This window comes from Hippopotamus amphibius, chromosome 1 (genome assembly GCF_030028045.1).
Source record: "Hippopotamus amphibius kiboko isolate mHipAmp2 chromosome 1, mHipAmp2.hap2, whole genome shotgun sequence".
Taxonomy (NCBI): domain Eukaryota; kingdom Metazoa; phylum Chordata; class Mammalia; order Artiodactyla; family Hippopotamidae; genus Hippopotamus; species Hippopotamus amphibius.
The window spans coordinates 56,605,097-56,620,511 of record NC_080186.1 but is presented as its reverse complement, the minus strand read 5'-3'; the positions used below and the strand labels follow the sequence as shown (position 1 = coordinate 56,620,511).

The following is a 15,415-nucleotide window of genomic DNA, read 5'->3' as shown; positions in this document are numbered from 1 at the left end:
CTCTCTCTTCTACAGCTGGGACATCCATCTTTTCCTGCCCTTGGCAATCAGGACTTCTGATTCCTGGGCCTTTTTACTCTGGAACTTAGACTAGAGCCCCTCTGGTTCTTAGGCCTTCAGCCTTGGACTGAGAGTTATACACTCAGCTCCCCCTGGTCTCAGGCTTTCAGACTCAGACTGAATTATACTGCTGACTTTCTTGGTTCTCTAGGTTGCAGACAGCAGATTGTGGTACTGCTTGGCCTCCATCATTGCATGAGCCAAATCCTGTAATTTCTGTAAATATATATACAATTCTTGTATATAATAATTATAAATGCAAAACATATACATTTTGTTTTTCTACAGAACCCTGATGTGCAAATTTCTTCAGTGAGCTTATCCAGCACAGGAGTTTTACAAGTAGTAACCCAAGAATATCAATGACCAATTGCCACTCAACCATTATGTCTCAGCGTGGATCTCAGTTCAGGCTCAAAGAAAAACTGAAGTCAAGTTCTGAATCATGATATTCAGTTGATCCTATCCTTTGTGGAATGCTCCACCACCCAGGTCATACTCTGGTACCTTGAATCAGTTTCAAGGCATCTTCTATGTACTTATCTTCAACTATGGGTTGTGCATCTATCTTTATCTTCAGGATGAAATCAAGATAGTCCAAACAAAATCTGGAAAGAAATTATAAAACTCAATGGAGCTTTTTACTTCATCAGGTGTCAAGGAAGATTTTACCCTAATTAACTCTGTTAGTTGGGTCACATAGCTGGGAACCTAGCCAAGGAGGGAGAAATGCTATCCATCACAATTACCAGATCTTACACACACAAAATTTTATAAACATTAACCTTTGCCCTGTGTCCCCTTTCCAACCATGGAAACTGAGTGCCAGGAAAGAAGAAACAGTCTCAGTTGCCATCTCTTAACTCAATAAAACTTGGAGGGTCATTCACCTGGTTGTTGATGTGCCCATGCTATTATATGCAAAGTTGCGACCCAAAAGCAGAGCCAATGTTAAGAATCCGCAAGTCGGTCTTAATGTCACCCAAGAAACTATATTAGAGCAAAGGACAAAGAAGTCCGTTCTTCTTTAATTCATTCACTTAATCACTATTTAATTCATTAATATAAGGACTAGAGCATAGAAGGTGTGAACTGTTAAGCAAGGAATTTTATCTTTAGCAAATTTTATTCATCATGGCAATGTTAGAAACACAATGTTACTCAATTAAATTCAACAGCTATTCATTGGGCATTTAATAAATTCCAGGCAGTGTATTTAGCTGTGTTTATGCAAAGTGTCATATGACAGTCCCGGCCCTCAAGAAGATGACTTTCTGGATGGGCAGACCAATATATAAACGTACAACTATGACCAAGTTAATAAATACAGCCAAGAGAACAAGATCAAGATGGCAGAGGAGTAGGACACGGAATTCACCTTCTTCCACAGAAACAATGAAAATACATCTACAAGTGGAATGATTCACACAGAACAGCTATTGAGCACTGACATAAGACCTCAGACATCCAAAAAGACAAGTAAACCTCCATGTAACTGGGTAGGACAAAAAGAAAAAGAAAAAGAAGGAATAGGGATGGGGACTGCATCCCGGGGAGGGAGCTGTGAAGGGGGAGAGGTTCCCATACCTTGGGAAGTCTCCTCACTGGTGGTAGATCAGCCTAGACAGAGGGGGAGCTTCAGAACCTAAGAGAAGAGAGCAGCAACTGGTTTGTGGAAGGTAAAATGGAGAGTAACCGGTATGGCCAACCTGCACTCCCCACCATGGGACGAAAGGAAGAAAGAGGTTATGTCCCCACCCTTTAAGGACATTTCCTGGATGATTGATTATGCATAATAACTTCTGTTCACATCCACTAACTAGAATGACATCTTATAGCCAGACTGTCTTCAAAGAAACGCAAGGCATTTAGTCTCTCTGTGATTTCTAACTCTAGTTAAATTAGAAATTCTAATTTCTAATTGTAATTGCAACCTGTGTTGCTATGGGCCAAGGTGAAAATCAGGTGCTCTTTTACAATGAGAGAAGCAAAGAATGGATACTGAAAGATAAATAGCAGTCTGCCACAATAACCATGAATATCTCTGGAACTTATGTTGTATTGGAGAAGACAGATAATTTTTCATATATTGTACCATGAGTAGAGAAAACATCATAATAGATATATGCACAGGATACTGTTCAAGTAGAAAGGATAATCTAATATCATTGAACTAAGACCAAGCCAATAAAAGTTTCTAGAAGAAGCGAGTCAGTAAAAATGGTGAAAGTAGAAAGGTAAAATTGAAAAGAAACAGCATAAGTGCTGTTTAAAGGATTAAAATGATTAGAAGAATTAAATGAGTAAAATGAGAAGACGGCATCTAAATGAAGTAGGCTTTCAGCTTGAATAACTGAGTGAATGTCAAATAATAACAAAAATAATTATAGCAATGTTTTCAGTGAATGTTGATCTTTTTTCTGGACATGTTCTATTTCTTGTATTAATTTCTTGTATACTCAAGTGGAATTGTGTAACCCTGAATACAATCATCTGCTAGAAAAGTTTTTACCCACAGTTTATCATACTCATTTGTATCTCCTGACAGTAAGTTCACGGAGTCGGGGGCTCTATCTATCTTGTTCAACAATGTGAAGCCACTTCTCAGTTCATACAAGACAATAAATACACATTTCTACCTTGAACTGACGTGCAACTCAGGGGAAAGACCTGCCTAGAAAGTTAGATATACTTTCATTGAAACTATAGGAATGCCTTTATATCACCTTGACCAAAGGTGTTGCATGAATAATAGAATGAGCAAAGCAAAGGACTAACGATGGAGCCTTGAGAACACCAACATTTTGGGTGTAGCTACAGACAGAATAGGACATGAGGGAGACTAAGAAGTAGTCACAGAAGGTTCTAGGAGTTCCGGGAGAACATCCCTCAGAAGACTAGGAAGAGTGGGTGTCAAGGAGGCAATGCCCATTAGTATTAAATACATTGAAAGAGTTCACATAAGAGAAGGACCAAATATATCATTATATTTTCCATTATGTATTGTCAATAAATACATATTGAGTACTTGCTATGTGCTAGGCACTGTTCTAGGTGCTCAGTATCCAGGATTCAACAAAATGAATATAAATGTCTGCCTCATGAAGCTCTATTCTAGTAGAGGGAGAAAGATAACAAAGCCAAACGTGTGTGTGTGATAGATAATGGGAAGTGGTCTGGAGAAAACAAGCATGAAATGGGGATAGAGAGTATCAAGGATTGAATTTATATACAGACTATTCCGAGAAAGAGATGAAATGAAGGTGACCTGTGACCTTAATGAGGACAGATTGAGGGAATCCATGGGCAATAGAGACAGAGTGGATGGAGGAGTGATCTTGAGATAAGAAGGAATAGATAAAGAATGTAACTGTCTCTTAAAGTAAGGATAGGGCACATTTGGTGAGAAGAAAGAGCAAGCAGGAGCGGACCATCAAAAAAGGTGGCTGGGAGGGCACAAAGGAGGGCAAGTCAGGTAAGAGGAATCCAGAGCCATCTAAGGATGCCACAGGACAGACTGTTCGGGTTCAAACCTTTAGGTTCAAATCACTTATTGCCTATGAAAGCTTGAAAAAGGATCTTACCTCTGTGATACTCTATGTTCTTAACAATATGTAGGTAAAACAATGATTCCTTCTGCATTTATTACTGTACAGGTTAATAACAAATAGCATCTTAATAAATAATTTTTAATTTGCCAGGATTAATATACTGCCTTTCCATATGAGGCCATGAGTTCATATGTCAATAAGTCCTGTAAACTGTGAAATGCCAAGATATCTATGTTAACTGAATTTTTTTTTTGTCAGAAAAAGTTATAGATTGGCTTAACACTTCTCCTCTGTACAAAATATTTTATTTTCTGTTGGGGAGCAGTATGGAGTAAAACAGGAGTTTTTTCTTGGTGTGTTATGAGCAGAAGAAATTAAAGTGTTCTTTTCTTGGAGTTAATATTTCAAAAAGCTTTGGGGAGGAGTAGATGAGTTTACACAATTGTGTGTTTGGGGTGTTTTGTTTGCTTGCTTTTGTTTTTTGTTTTTACTGTAAAGGAGGATAGACATCCAAGCAAAGAAACTTCAAACTTCAATTAAACCAGTAAATTAGGTTATTAGATTGTGTAGATGATCAGCAGTTTCCAAAAGTTATCATCCATAGAGTCATCTGACATGATGATAAAAAATGTCCCAAATCCCTATCTACAGCAAGTACCACAGCTAATTTTGATGTAATTTGTGCATGGACTATGCATTTAAAAAGTGTATGATAAACAAATAAGAGTAAACTTTATAGTTGTTTTTAACAGTCGGCGATTGTAAAGGAGATTGAATTATTCCCTACAACATAGCTTTGTAGAATTTATGAAATTAAATATAGTTAATATAAAAATAAACGGGAAACAATCTTCTGGGATGCAAATTGTCTGAAGGTAAGGACCCTCTAGACTTTTTTCTCTGTTTCGCCAATGTCCGGCAGGGGGCAGTTAGGAAATGTCTGAAGGAGGGAGGAGGGGGCGGGAGGAATCGACCCTACCCAGCACCTCAGCAAAGGGGCTGGATTTTGGTCCTCAGTCAGAGAAAGGACTTCAGACCCCTTTCCGCAGTTGAGGTAGGCTGCGCTTCTCCTTCTCCTTTGTAAGGCTTTCTGTGCAGCCCTGGATGGATGCTCCAGGAGGAGCAGCGCATCCCAGAACAAGGTGCGCTCGCTTTGGCTTCGCAACCGCGACCCTCCTTCCCCCTGCGCGGCCGCCAGCTGCCTTCCCGGCTTGCAGGGGTGGCGCCGGGGCAATGAGCCTGTGCTGGCAAATTTATTGTTGTGCTTAGTTCACGGTAAAGTGCGTGGATGACCACATTTAGGAGCGAATTCATGTGGCGCGGGCGCTGTCGCTGGGGGACGAGGGCTCGTTTCTCAGCCGCCTTTGCTCGCCCCTCACGTTCTTCCCGCGTCTGGCTCCTCCGGAAACCGACTCTTCTTTAGAAGCTGAAAATCGACCAGGATGTTTTTAAAGCCGTTGGGGATGAGAAGAACCGAAAGGAGGTGAGCTTATTTTGTGGCTTTAACTGTTGGAGTTTTTAACTGGTTTTGGTTGCTGTTGTTTTGTGTTTGTTTTTCAATCAGGGTTGGAGAGCGGTTTGTGGAGTGAGGCTGGTGGCAAGCCTGCGCGGTTCCTCTGCGCCTGGCGTTGGAAACCCAGGCCTGGCCCTCTTTTACAGGTGGCTTAGGTTTCCAGGGCTCAGCAATAAATACAGAGCCGCAGGCGTGAATGTGAGCGAGTAACTGTAGGATGAGATAGTTCAACAGCCTGTTTCTCAGGGGTGTTGACAGGAAAGAGGTTTGGGGTTTTCTTTGTGTGAATCGGTTCGTGGTTTTTTGGAAATGTTTTACTTACACATTTGTTTTTTCCTTCCTCTCTCCTACAGCTTTTGAAAAGAGTATTCTTATCGTTAACATGCCTACTCTATTCATGATGATAAAAATGCGTGCAGTATGTACCTGCATATATAAAACCCTTGATGTTACTACGATTTTGACGTACATTCTTCCCGAATTTTTTCTTTGCTTATACTAAGCTATGTATGGATTTTGATATCTTGAAGCTTATATAATTAGGGGTTCTGCTTTAAATAAAGTAATAAAAAATAAAAATTCAAAAGAAAATATTTAAAATTAGCAAATAAATTCCAAGTAACATTTTCTTAAAGCTGACAGTGCTACAGAATTTTATCTCAGCTTTTACATTTCACTTCTGTTAGAGTATTTCCTTCTTACCATATTTGCATTTCATTGTGAGCAGTAATCCTGGTGTATAAAGTTGTGACGTGCAGAAGAAACATTTTAATGCTTTTTAAAATTTCATTCCATTATACTGAGGAACAGAATGACAGTTATAATTATTAATAAATTGGCCTTTTACTATATTTGTTGTCTTCTGAATAGATACAGGTAGGAACTGTTTTAATAGAACAGGGTGGTCTTTGGTTCATTAGCTACCTTTCTATTTCCAAAATGTTCTGAGTGGATTTGAGAAGACATTAAGAATCTTTCCCAATTTCACCAATATATTTTTGCAAAATTCACTCTTTGATGATAGCAGAGGTGAAATCTAAGTACTAGTATTTAGATGTTAGAGATTCACTTTTCATAGCTGTTATCAGGTTCCTAATATGGCAAATTGGTATCATAAGGAATAGAATAAAATACCACATAAATAAAATTTCATATTGAAATTCTTTTATAATTGAGTCACAATGGATGTACAATATTATATGTTACAGGTATATGAAATAGTGATTCACAATTATTAAAGGTTGTATTACATTTATAGTTATTATAAAATATTGGCCATGGTCCCACTGTTGTCTATATAGCCTTGTAGCTTATTTATTTTATACGTAGTAGTTTGTACCTCTTAATCTCTTACCCTTTTATTGCCCCTCCCCCCCTCCACTGGTAACCACTAGTTTGTTCTCTATATCTGTGAGTCTTCTCCTTTTTTGTCATATTAACTAGTTAGTTTTATTTTTAAGATTCCACATGTAAGTGATTCCACACATAATTTGTATTTCTCAGACTTATTTCAATATGATTATTATGAAGTTTATTTAAATGGTGATTGTCTCACGTTCTATAGTTTCTTGTTCCTTTGTGTCTTCAGTGAAAGTGAATAAGAAAATGAAGTTCTAGTGTTTAGTACTTTAGAGTAAGATACATGTATCATCTGGTGAGTCATTCCTCTGGAGATGCTGGATCTCATCCTGGAGTTTTCTGTTCTCAGCTTGCAATGTCTCCCTGAGCTTCTCAACCTCCTCCTAAAGAGTGATACATAAAACCAAAAAGCTTAGCAAAAAGTAGTGTCCAGATCATTTGGCCGGGGGGTGGGGGGGAGCCCGAATCATTGACTTTCCCTTACTTATTTTAATCAATCAGTAACAAAAGATAGTCTCTGATTCCTCCTCTCCGTTCATGTCCATTTTACCTTTCACTCTTGGTTTCCTCTGAGTGTAATTCTTCTCCCATGTCTCTCTCTAGCTGCAGAAACATCATCATCTCTCAATCCCTCAATATTGGTGTCCCAAGAATTATATCCTAAGGCCTCTTCCCCCTTTGTCCTTAGGGACACTGTCACATCTTGACTTCTCATGTGCACATAAAGGAATGTCAGATCTAGTATTACAAGGAGAGGATGATACAACAACTGGGTGTCTAGGTGATATCCACAATCAGGTGAGGAGTCTGAGCCTTAGATAAGGGAATTCGTTTCAGGTCTCCACATTTATGGGGTAAAAGTAGAAGGAAAGAGTGAGGAGATCAGAAATGCCAGGTTGAAAATACTATCCTTCAGTGCAGGTCTGTAACCTCAAAATTGTCTTGGAGTAGTGTCTGGGAAACAAGGACGTACAGGTAGATCAGCCACCCTGGAGAGAGGCTGCCCTTTGTCTCATAAGGGTGCTCACAGAAGAATTTCAGACTAGGTTTGGAGAAATGAAAGCATTGCAGATCTCACTCACTGGGAAGGCTGTTTTGATAACTTGCTAGTTTTGATAACTTGCTAGGATGCATGATATTGGCATTTAGTTAACTCTCTGGAACCTAATTTTTCTAATCAGAAAAATAGGGACATATTGGTTCTGATTCACAGTGAATAGAATAGATTAGAGAATGTATATAAAGTGCTTTGTACAGTGCTTGATAAATAGGAACCACTGCTAATTGAGTGATAATAATAATAATAGAGGACTGGATGAAACAAACTCTGCAAGTTAAAGGCTTTCAGAACCAGTGACAATTAAGGCAAGGACGGGGCATAGACACAGTAATATGAAATTAATTCAACAAGGTAATATGTGACCAAAGGAAAAGACTAGCTAGAGCAATTAACAAGATAACAAAAAAGACTAATGAGTGTGGGTTAGAAATAGCCTTGGATTTTTCTTAACAAATTATAGTGCTTAGGCTGTGCCAAGCACCATTCTAAGCACAAATATTGACTCATTAAGTATCAAAATAGCCCTATAAAATAGGTATTATGACCATCTCCAAACAATATATTTAGTAAGAGGCAGAGCTGGGTATTTTGCCCAGGCTGATTCCAGAGTCCTTGCCCTGAGCCACATGTTATGCTGCTTCTCCCACATTGTCAGTGCTTCACGTTCTCATCAATACAGAGACAGGAATATGATTAAAATCCAGAAATGAAATAATTGGTGAGTACCTGGAGTCGACGTTCCTGGGCCCTTTGTTGCAGTGCCTGCTGGCACAATCTCTCTATCTCCATTTGCCGCACTTGTTCCTGATGGAATCTCTGCCTCCACTCCATCGTTCGCTGGTACTGCATTAGAATTGCCCCCAACCTTTGTACCTCAGCCTTCATGACCTCGGCTTTCACACGCGCCTCTGAAAAGGAAGAAGATGACAAACCTCTCTAGGATTAAAGTACCCTTCCTTATGCCTCCCACTCGTTTGTTACTGCTGCTGCTTCATAGAGAAAGTTCCCTGGGGTCATTTTTCCCCTCCAGGTAATCATATGGTAGCTGAGGTATGTGCCCTATTCAGATATAGACTGAGGAGCTAAGGACGGCACATCCTTGCCATTCTTGCTCTAGTTTAATGATCCCAGGTGAACCAGGCCAAATTAATTTAAAATGTATAGAATTTCTGTCTTGCATTTTTTTCCCCATTTTCTTCTCACCTTCCATCTCCTTTTCCCTTTCTGTGAGAACCAGGTCTGTCTGCCAAATGGTTACACGCACAGACTCCTTGGATTGTAAATATTTCTGCAGAGCTTCCTCAGCCTAGGAACCCCAAAAAATGCAGTTAGAGCTAGAAAATGATTAGAAATGTTGTAAACCTCATTATTTCTTTTTCTTCCCAGCATCTTTTCCTCCCTGAAAGTGCTCAGTCTGTGCTTAGTGGAACTATCAGCCAAGCCTTTTCTGTCAGGGGGTGGGCACAAGCTCTGGGCTGGCCTGATGGACTACCCAAGACCACTTGATGCAAAAGATTTGGGTATACGTGGGAAAATACTGCACCTTGGGTGTTTTAAAGACTGATATGGATGGTGGGAAAGATGCTTTCTGTCCTGTGAGACTGAGAGCGCAAAGGACTCGTTAAGCTGGGAGCTGTTGGTGTCATCTTTGCTGCCATGTGGAGTGAGCCTGCCTGAGAATGAAGCCAATGGTGAGGAAAACAGAACAGAAAGCTGGAGTCGGGATTGGAAAGACAGGGGAAAACTGATTACATTGTTACATGTAATCAGCTGACTATATTAAACTCTTGAACATATCTATACTTAAAACTAAATTTAAACATTTTGCCTTTAGTTTATGTGAGCCAGTGAATTATTTCCTTAAGTTAGTTCAGTTATTGGGATTCTGTCCTGTGTAACCAAAAAAGTTCCTTTGTTGCAATGAATGTTGAGGATTGTGATTATAGTCTGGTGATTATGGTGATAGTTCAGTTTAATTCCACAGCTGTCTTTCTTCCTGCCCGTGATCATTGATTTTTCAAAGGAGACCCCTGATAATTCCCCATAATTAATACATAAAACTAGGGATACCTGTATTCCTTTCCTGGGCTCCTGATAGTACTTTGCCTTCAGCTCTTCTCTCTTCAGAATGAAGAGATGATATCCCCCAGGTTTTGAATAAATCCCTTGCTTCACATCTTCTTCTAGAGGATGAAAAATATCCCGAAGTAAAGCTGAGCAACGATTCAGTGACGCCTCCAAGTTCCATTTACAGAAGTCATTCTGTTTGGCTTCTAGCAGGGTCTTCAAAGGGACAGAGGCCCATAGAAAAGGTGTTAGAAACACTTCAGTACTTTTAGAAATGATTTACAAAAAGAATTTCTGTATTTTTATGGAAACTCAAAGACTGCAAGCAATACTATATCCTCCCTACCAAACCTAGAAAAGTTCCAAGGATGATACACTGTAGAAAAATAACTTGACTTTTGTGTTTGAAATCTCCTGAAACCCCTTTCTTTTGCTTTTTCTGCTTTAGATAGGATCTTCAGACTGCAGATCTCTAGCCTCATGACCTAATTTTAAATGCAACCTACTGTTTTACAACCATCCCGGTATTATACTAGGCTGGGATTCCGAATGAGGAGGTAGAATGGATAATTGGTCAGAATGATGAGTGTGTGCTATTAAACCTAGTTTCATAGATCCATTTGGCAATTCTGTATGCTTGATTAATAAAAAAAGGAAAGTTAATTAATATTTTATGAATACAATTTTTTAAGGGATAAGATTACGTTAAAAAAATTAATCCATGGGTGTAACATACTAAGTTGAGTTGTCTGCATGTGAAAATTCCATAATCTGTAGAGTAGTTAAATGTTTATTTGTTTGTGTTTTTTTTGTTGTTTTGTTTTCAGAATAATAGTGGTCACATAAGTGACAGTCATTGTCTCTCAGTCTCTCAGTCTAGTAAGAATTTTTTCTTAAGTCTTCATTTTGCCTTTCATAGCAGTACCTTACCTACATTGCCCCTAAGTCCCATGAACTACAGCAAAAAACATCATTACCCCTAATTTTTTCTGGAACACTTGGTCCACATCCTTGAAAGAGTTCTTCAAGAAGACTTCAGTGGCCTCCTTCTCACTGGCCCTGTGCAGGTCCAGCAGCTCCTGGAGGGTTTCCGTGGGCAGCTGCAGCTTCTGGCCCATCTGCTGGTCATAGTGTGCAATGGCCTTTTGCACTGCAGCCGAGTTCTTTATCTGGGCCAAGGCCAGGACTGCATTCTCCATACAAGGCATATCCCCACTACTGATGGCATTGACATAGGTCAGCACCAGCCTCTCTAGATCTTCACAGGAGGAAGAGATGCTTGAATTATTTGCAGAGAAAAAAAGGACATGCTCTGAACTGAGTAATTCTGAGAATGTTAAATTAGCGTATTCAGCCTTCTGCACAGTGTTCAAGTGGCCCAAATAATTTCCTTTGGGACATTATGTGAGAAGACAGATCTTACATTTGTTGAAAAATGAGGAAATGGTTATAGAACATTGTGTGTGTTCATTTGATAAGAATACTATAGACCTTTTGCCTCTTTACTCTTTCTTTCTCTCTTCCTCAGGTTTCAGAATTCCCCTTTTCTCTTCCACTTCAACATATAAAGCTGGTATGACTGTTACCCTCATCAGAAAAAGCACAAGGTAGGCAAATTAGATCAGGTCACCTTCCTGTTTGTTGGAACTTTCCTATTTGTCTTCTTTGTCCTTTGCATATTTTTGTTTGCACTCAACTTCCCTTTAGAGTGTAGCAATAATTAACAAAGTTCCAAGGCATAGAGTATTTAGGAACAACTGGACCAAGAAGTCTGCTTAGATTTCTTTAAGGGTTCTAGACAACTTGGGCATCTAAGTTTGTGTCAAGTACATTCCATTTATACAGAGAATGTATGCATCTTCCTCATCTTCTGCCTATCAAAGGCTGTGACACATAGTAAATATCCCCAAGATTGGTAGAACAAATGCTGCCAACCCACGTGGGTTAGCCTAGCTCAACAGTGGACCATTTATAGGTAGACCTTTTTTAACCTAACCTTTTCTTCAGGTTATGTTCCTAGTTTATCATACTTTGCAGGCATTACTTAAAAAGCCTAGAAATATTTTTGGTACTCACTGGAATTTAATAAATACGATATGTATGATTTTCTTTGTAGTAGCTTACTATGCATTTTAGACAGTGGAAGGAGAAAATTACAACAGTGCTCCCATTCTCTATTTTGAACTGAAGGAAAATCCTGGAAAATGTACTCACGAGCTCCATTGACTTTGATGCCTCCTGAAAGAGTTTTAGTCTTAGCATGGCTGAAAATGTAACAACAGAAGTCTGCCACTTGTTGTACAAATTCAGGATCCAGGTCATCATTATTCAGTGTCTCAAGCTGAGCAAGCTTCTTCCGATGAGTGGGCAAATCAAAAATAAAGCATTTCTTTATTGGAAAGAATTTCTGTATACACAGACGGGGCAAATTAAAATTTTGAATATGTTGATTGGTGCCTGAGGAAGGAAAAATAGGATTTACTTAGTGTAGGATTAACATTCATTTTAATCTATTTCCCACAAATAAATGTGCCTTCTACCTAATGTTATTTATTTCGCTACATTTTCACAAACCCTAAACAAAAACTTAAAAGGTGATCAATCAGGGAAAGGAAAATGGAAAAGTAATTTGCTCTAAGAAAAGGAGAGTAACACAATTTACTATTGAATCTATTAGGTCACTTTAAATTAATAGTATTAATTATTTATGTGGTAGTTTAGTCAGGTATGTAAATATAGGAAACTATAAGTTTAACCAGCAACATACAAAAGATAATTTCTTGTGCTACTTTTCTCCTTCTTTCCAAAACTGAAGTCCCTGTTACCTTGCTTTGGCCTCAGTGAATTCTCCAGGTACTCATCTGCTGTGATGAGTTGCCCATTTGCTTTCAGGTCAAGGTAGAAATCTCTCAGAGTCCACACTAAGTCTGGACAGACACTCGCAAAATCAGCTGCAGCATCTGCCCCATCAAGATGAGGTGAGGTAACTGTTCTGAGCAGATTTGACAGTTCCGTCACATAGCAGAAATGCAATTAAGGAAAACTTGGAAATAGGACTGCATCTAAGCCATGTTTAATTCTACACCTTCCTGTACTTTTATATTCCCTTTGGGTTGTAACCAATTTCTCATTTCATCAGTAAATACAAGAACTCTTTTCCTTGTCCTTTGAATGTTTACAATATTTTCACTTTTGTGTTTGATACACAAAGACTCATGAACACAGCTGGTGAATAAGGCAGTTCTCTCTGGCTTTGGTGCAATCCTGGACCACAAAAGGATACTGCAAGAGGTCGATAGCCCTCTGGTTGATGCTGTTCATGGTATTATATACAAAGGTACTACTCAGTAGTAGTGCCAGTACAAATATCTGGGTGTCATTTTTCTTGTCACCCTAGAAGTCAGAACAAATTTCAGTCATGTCTCATGGCATTCCCTTATGAACAGGTATTAAAAATAGACTCTTGACCTACAAATGTTAAAGACAAACAAAAATGGTTTGTGAGAAACACATGAACTTTGAATAGTTCTGTCATTAGCGTTGATAATTTTATAAAAAACCAAATTTTCTTAACTTATCAGTCCCTCTTATAACTGGTTAGGTATTTGAAAAATGGATAGTCAAAGTTAGTGAAGATAACCAGAGTAGTTAAAATCAAGGTTTTCAATTGTGTGAAACAAAGTTGGTCTGTATACATAATACATGCATCTATTTTATTGAGTAGCTTTTACACACAGGACAGTTCGTATTACTGATCTTATCTAATACTCAAAACAACGCTGTGAGATAAGTTTTTAATACTGTCTCTATGTTACAGGTGAAGCAACTAAAGCAAAAATGTGTTGACTATTTTGAATTTTAGTAAGTCAAAAGCAAAATGAAGACAAAAAAAGCAAGAGAAGTTCAAGGGAAAGGTCTAATTTTGTGCTCGAGCCAGCACCTATCAGCTCACAAAAGCTGGTTGTGTGCATTTTTTCTGAGCCCTGAGTTTAGTGACTTTACTTTGGTAGCTTGGAGTCAGCTGTGATGGGGGTACATAGAAGATTTGAGGAGACTTATTCTTGCTTGTCAGAGTCCGAGAGCTCCTGGTGTCAGGGCCCTGATTTGGAGCTCCAAGTCCCGCTGCCCTGAAGTCCACTGCAAATCTCTATCCTCTACAGGGTCAGACCTGTGATAGTGATTTTGCTTGTACCATCTTTCTGTAGTTTGGTTAACCGCCTAGCTCCACATTAGCGTAGCCTCCCAATTATGATTCTGGCTTATACATATATTTTTCTCACTTCAGGTGAGAAACTTTCCAAACTTTGACTATTAAAAATAGAGAGGGAAAAAAAAAAGTATACCCTGGTCAAGTGGAAGTACAAAAAAAAATCTCTCTATGTAAAGAACGTTCAGGGATGAGGAGGTTGATTAAAAAGGAATCCGTGTTCCTTACCTTCTCTACATCTCCGAGTCCCTCGGTGTCAAGAAGAACCAGGGTGTGGTTTGGCTTGGAGGGGTGAGGCACACACCACATCCAGATGCCCTTGGTGTGAGACTGCACCGTGGATCCAACAGAGAAGCCTGCAGAGGGAGTGGAGAGGCTGTAATTGAGGAGGGAATCTGGAAATTGGAGATTTTCTTGATAACTGAGCTACCGTTTAAGGAGAGCAAGATGAAGATGTAGCAGAAAGTGCAATCCAGAATTGATCTGAATCACAGTAAAGGGATGAGATAATAAGAATACCAAGTACTGTAGGCTGGAAATTTGATGGTTTTTTTTTTTTTCAAAGAATGTTATATAAATATTAAAATTTTAATCATTTATAATTACATATGTAGAAGTACTTTAATGATGTCTTCTCCCTTATAATTGGAAAATCACATGATATTGTCTAAGGAGATGCTAAGAAAATAAAGAGGTGATATGTCAGAAACAGAACTCTATCCTTTACCTCCCAGAAGATAATTAACTAGCTGTGGCCCAAACATTAGCTTTCAATATACCTCCGCATCTCTAACTTCCTCTCCCCACGTCACTGTTCTCCTTGCTGGGAGTGCGGGTGGACAGAAGGCACTTGGCTGCACTTCACCGGTGCCACTCACCCTTGTTCTTCCCAGCCAGCTTGTTCATCAGGTAGGATTTGCCAGTGCGGTAGAGGCCCACGATAGCCACCACCACAACGGGCTGCTTAATGGCAGGCAGGATCTTCAGAGCTTTCGGATTAACCATCAGTTGTCCATGAATGTTCTCAATGAGGCACAAGGGTTCTGGCATGTGAACCTCTGGGGCCATGTTCAGGGTGTCACCTGATCTGCAAGGGAAGAGGTGGGATAGACTGGAATTTCAAGTCTTTAAGCAGAGAAAAGTCATTTTGCTTTTTCAACCTGCAGACATACTACTCCCCAGCATGGCCTAAGTTTCTGAAGAAATTTATTTAAAAAAAAAAAAAAAAAAAAGCAAAGAGCATCATAGTAAATTAAGTCCTAGGCCCTTCAGAGTTCTACAATAGGCTAAACCACTGGTTCCTAAATATTTGGTGGACATATGGAAAACCATTTTCCAAGTCTAATTTACTGCTGGTTTGAGTCTGACTCTTCTCCATTGGTTTTGGCCTGCTTATATTTCTTAGTTTTTACCTCCCTGAATCCTCAGATTGAACCTTTATGACCACCATTTGTTACATTACATGTCTTGCTTTTACTCTATATCAACTTGCTTTTCTCTAATTTAGGGCTATGTCCAGTCAAAGTGTATTATACTTAATCCTGCTAGTCATTATGTAGCCTTATCTAACAAATAATAGTTGTTAACTTCTTAAAGCT

The 15,415-nt window shown here is 39.0% G+C and overlaps 1 protein-coding gene across 1 annotated transcript; it reads right to left on the bottom strand.

Annotated features, from left to right (window-relative positions):
- Positions 1-6,752: 6,752 nt before the first annotated feature.
- LOC130858221 (guanylate-binding protein 5-like) lies at positions 6,753-14,885 on the bottom strand. Its single transcript, XM_057744329.1, is given in 10 exon segments — positions 6,753-6,866; positions 8,270-8,451; positions 8,747-8,849; positions 9,614-9,826; positions 10,588-10,868; positions 11,825-12,067; positions 12,436-12,653; positions 12,894-13,003; positions 14,046-14,173; positions 14,696-14,885. Coding segments are annotated over 10 exon segments (1,782 nt in total).
- Positions 14,886-15,415: the final 530 nt, after the last annotated feature.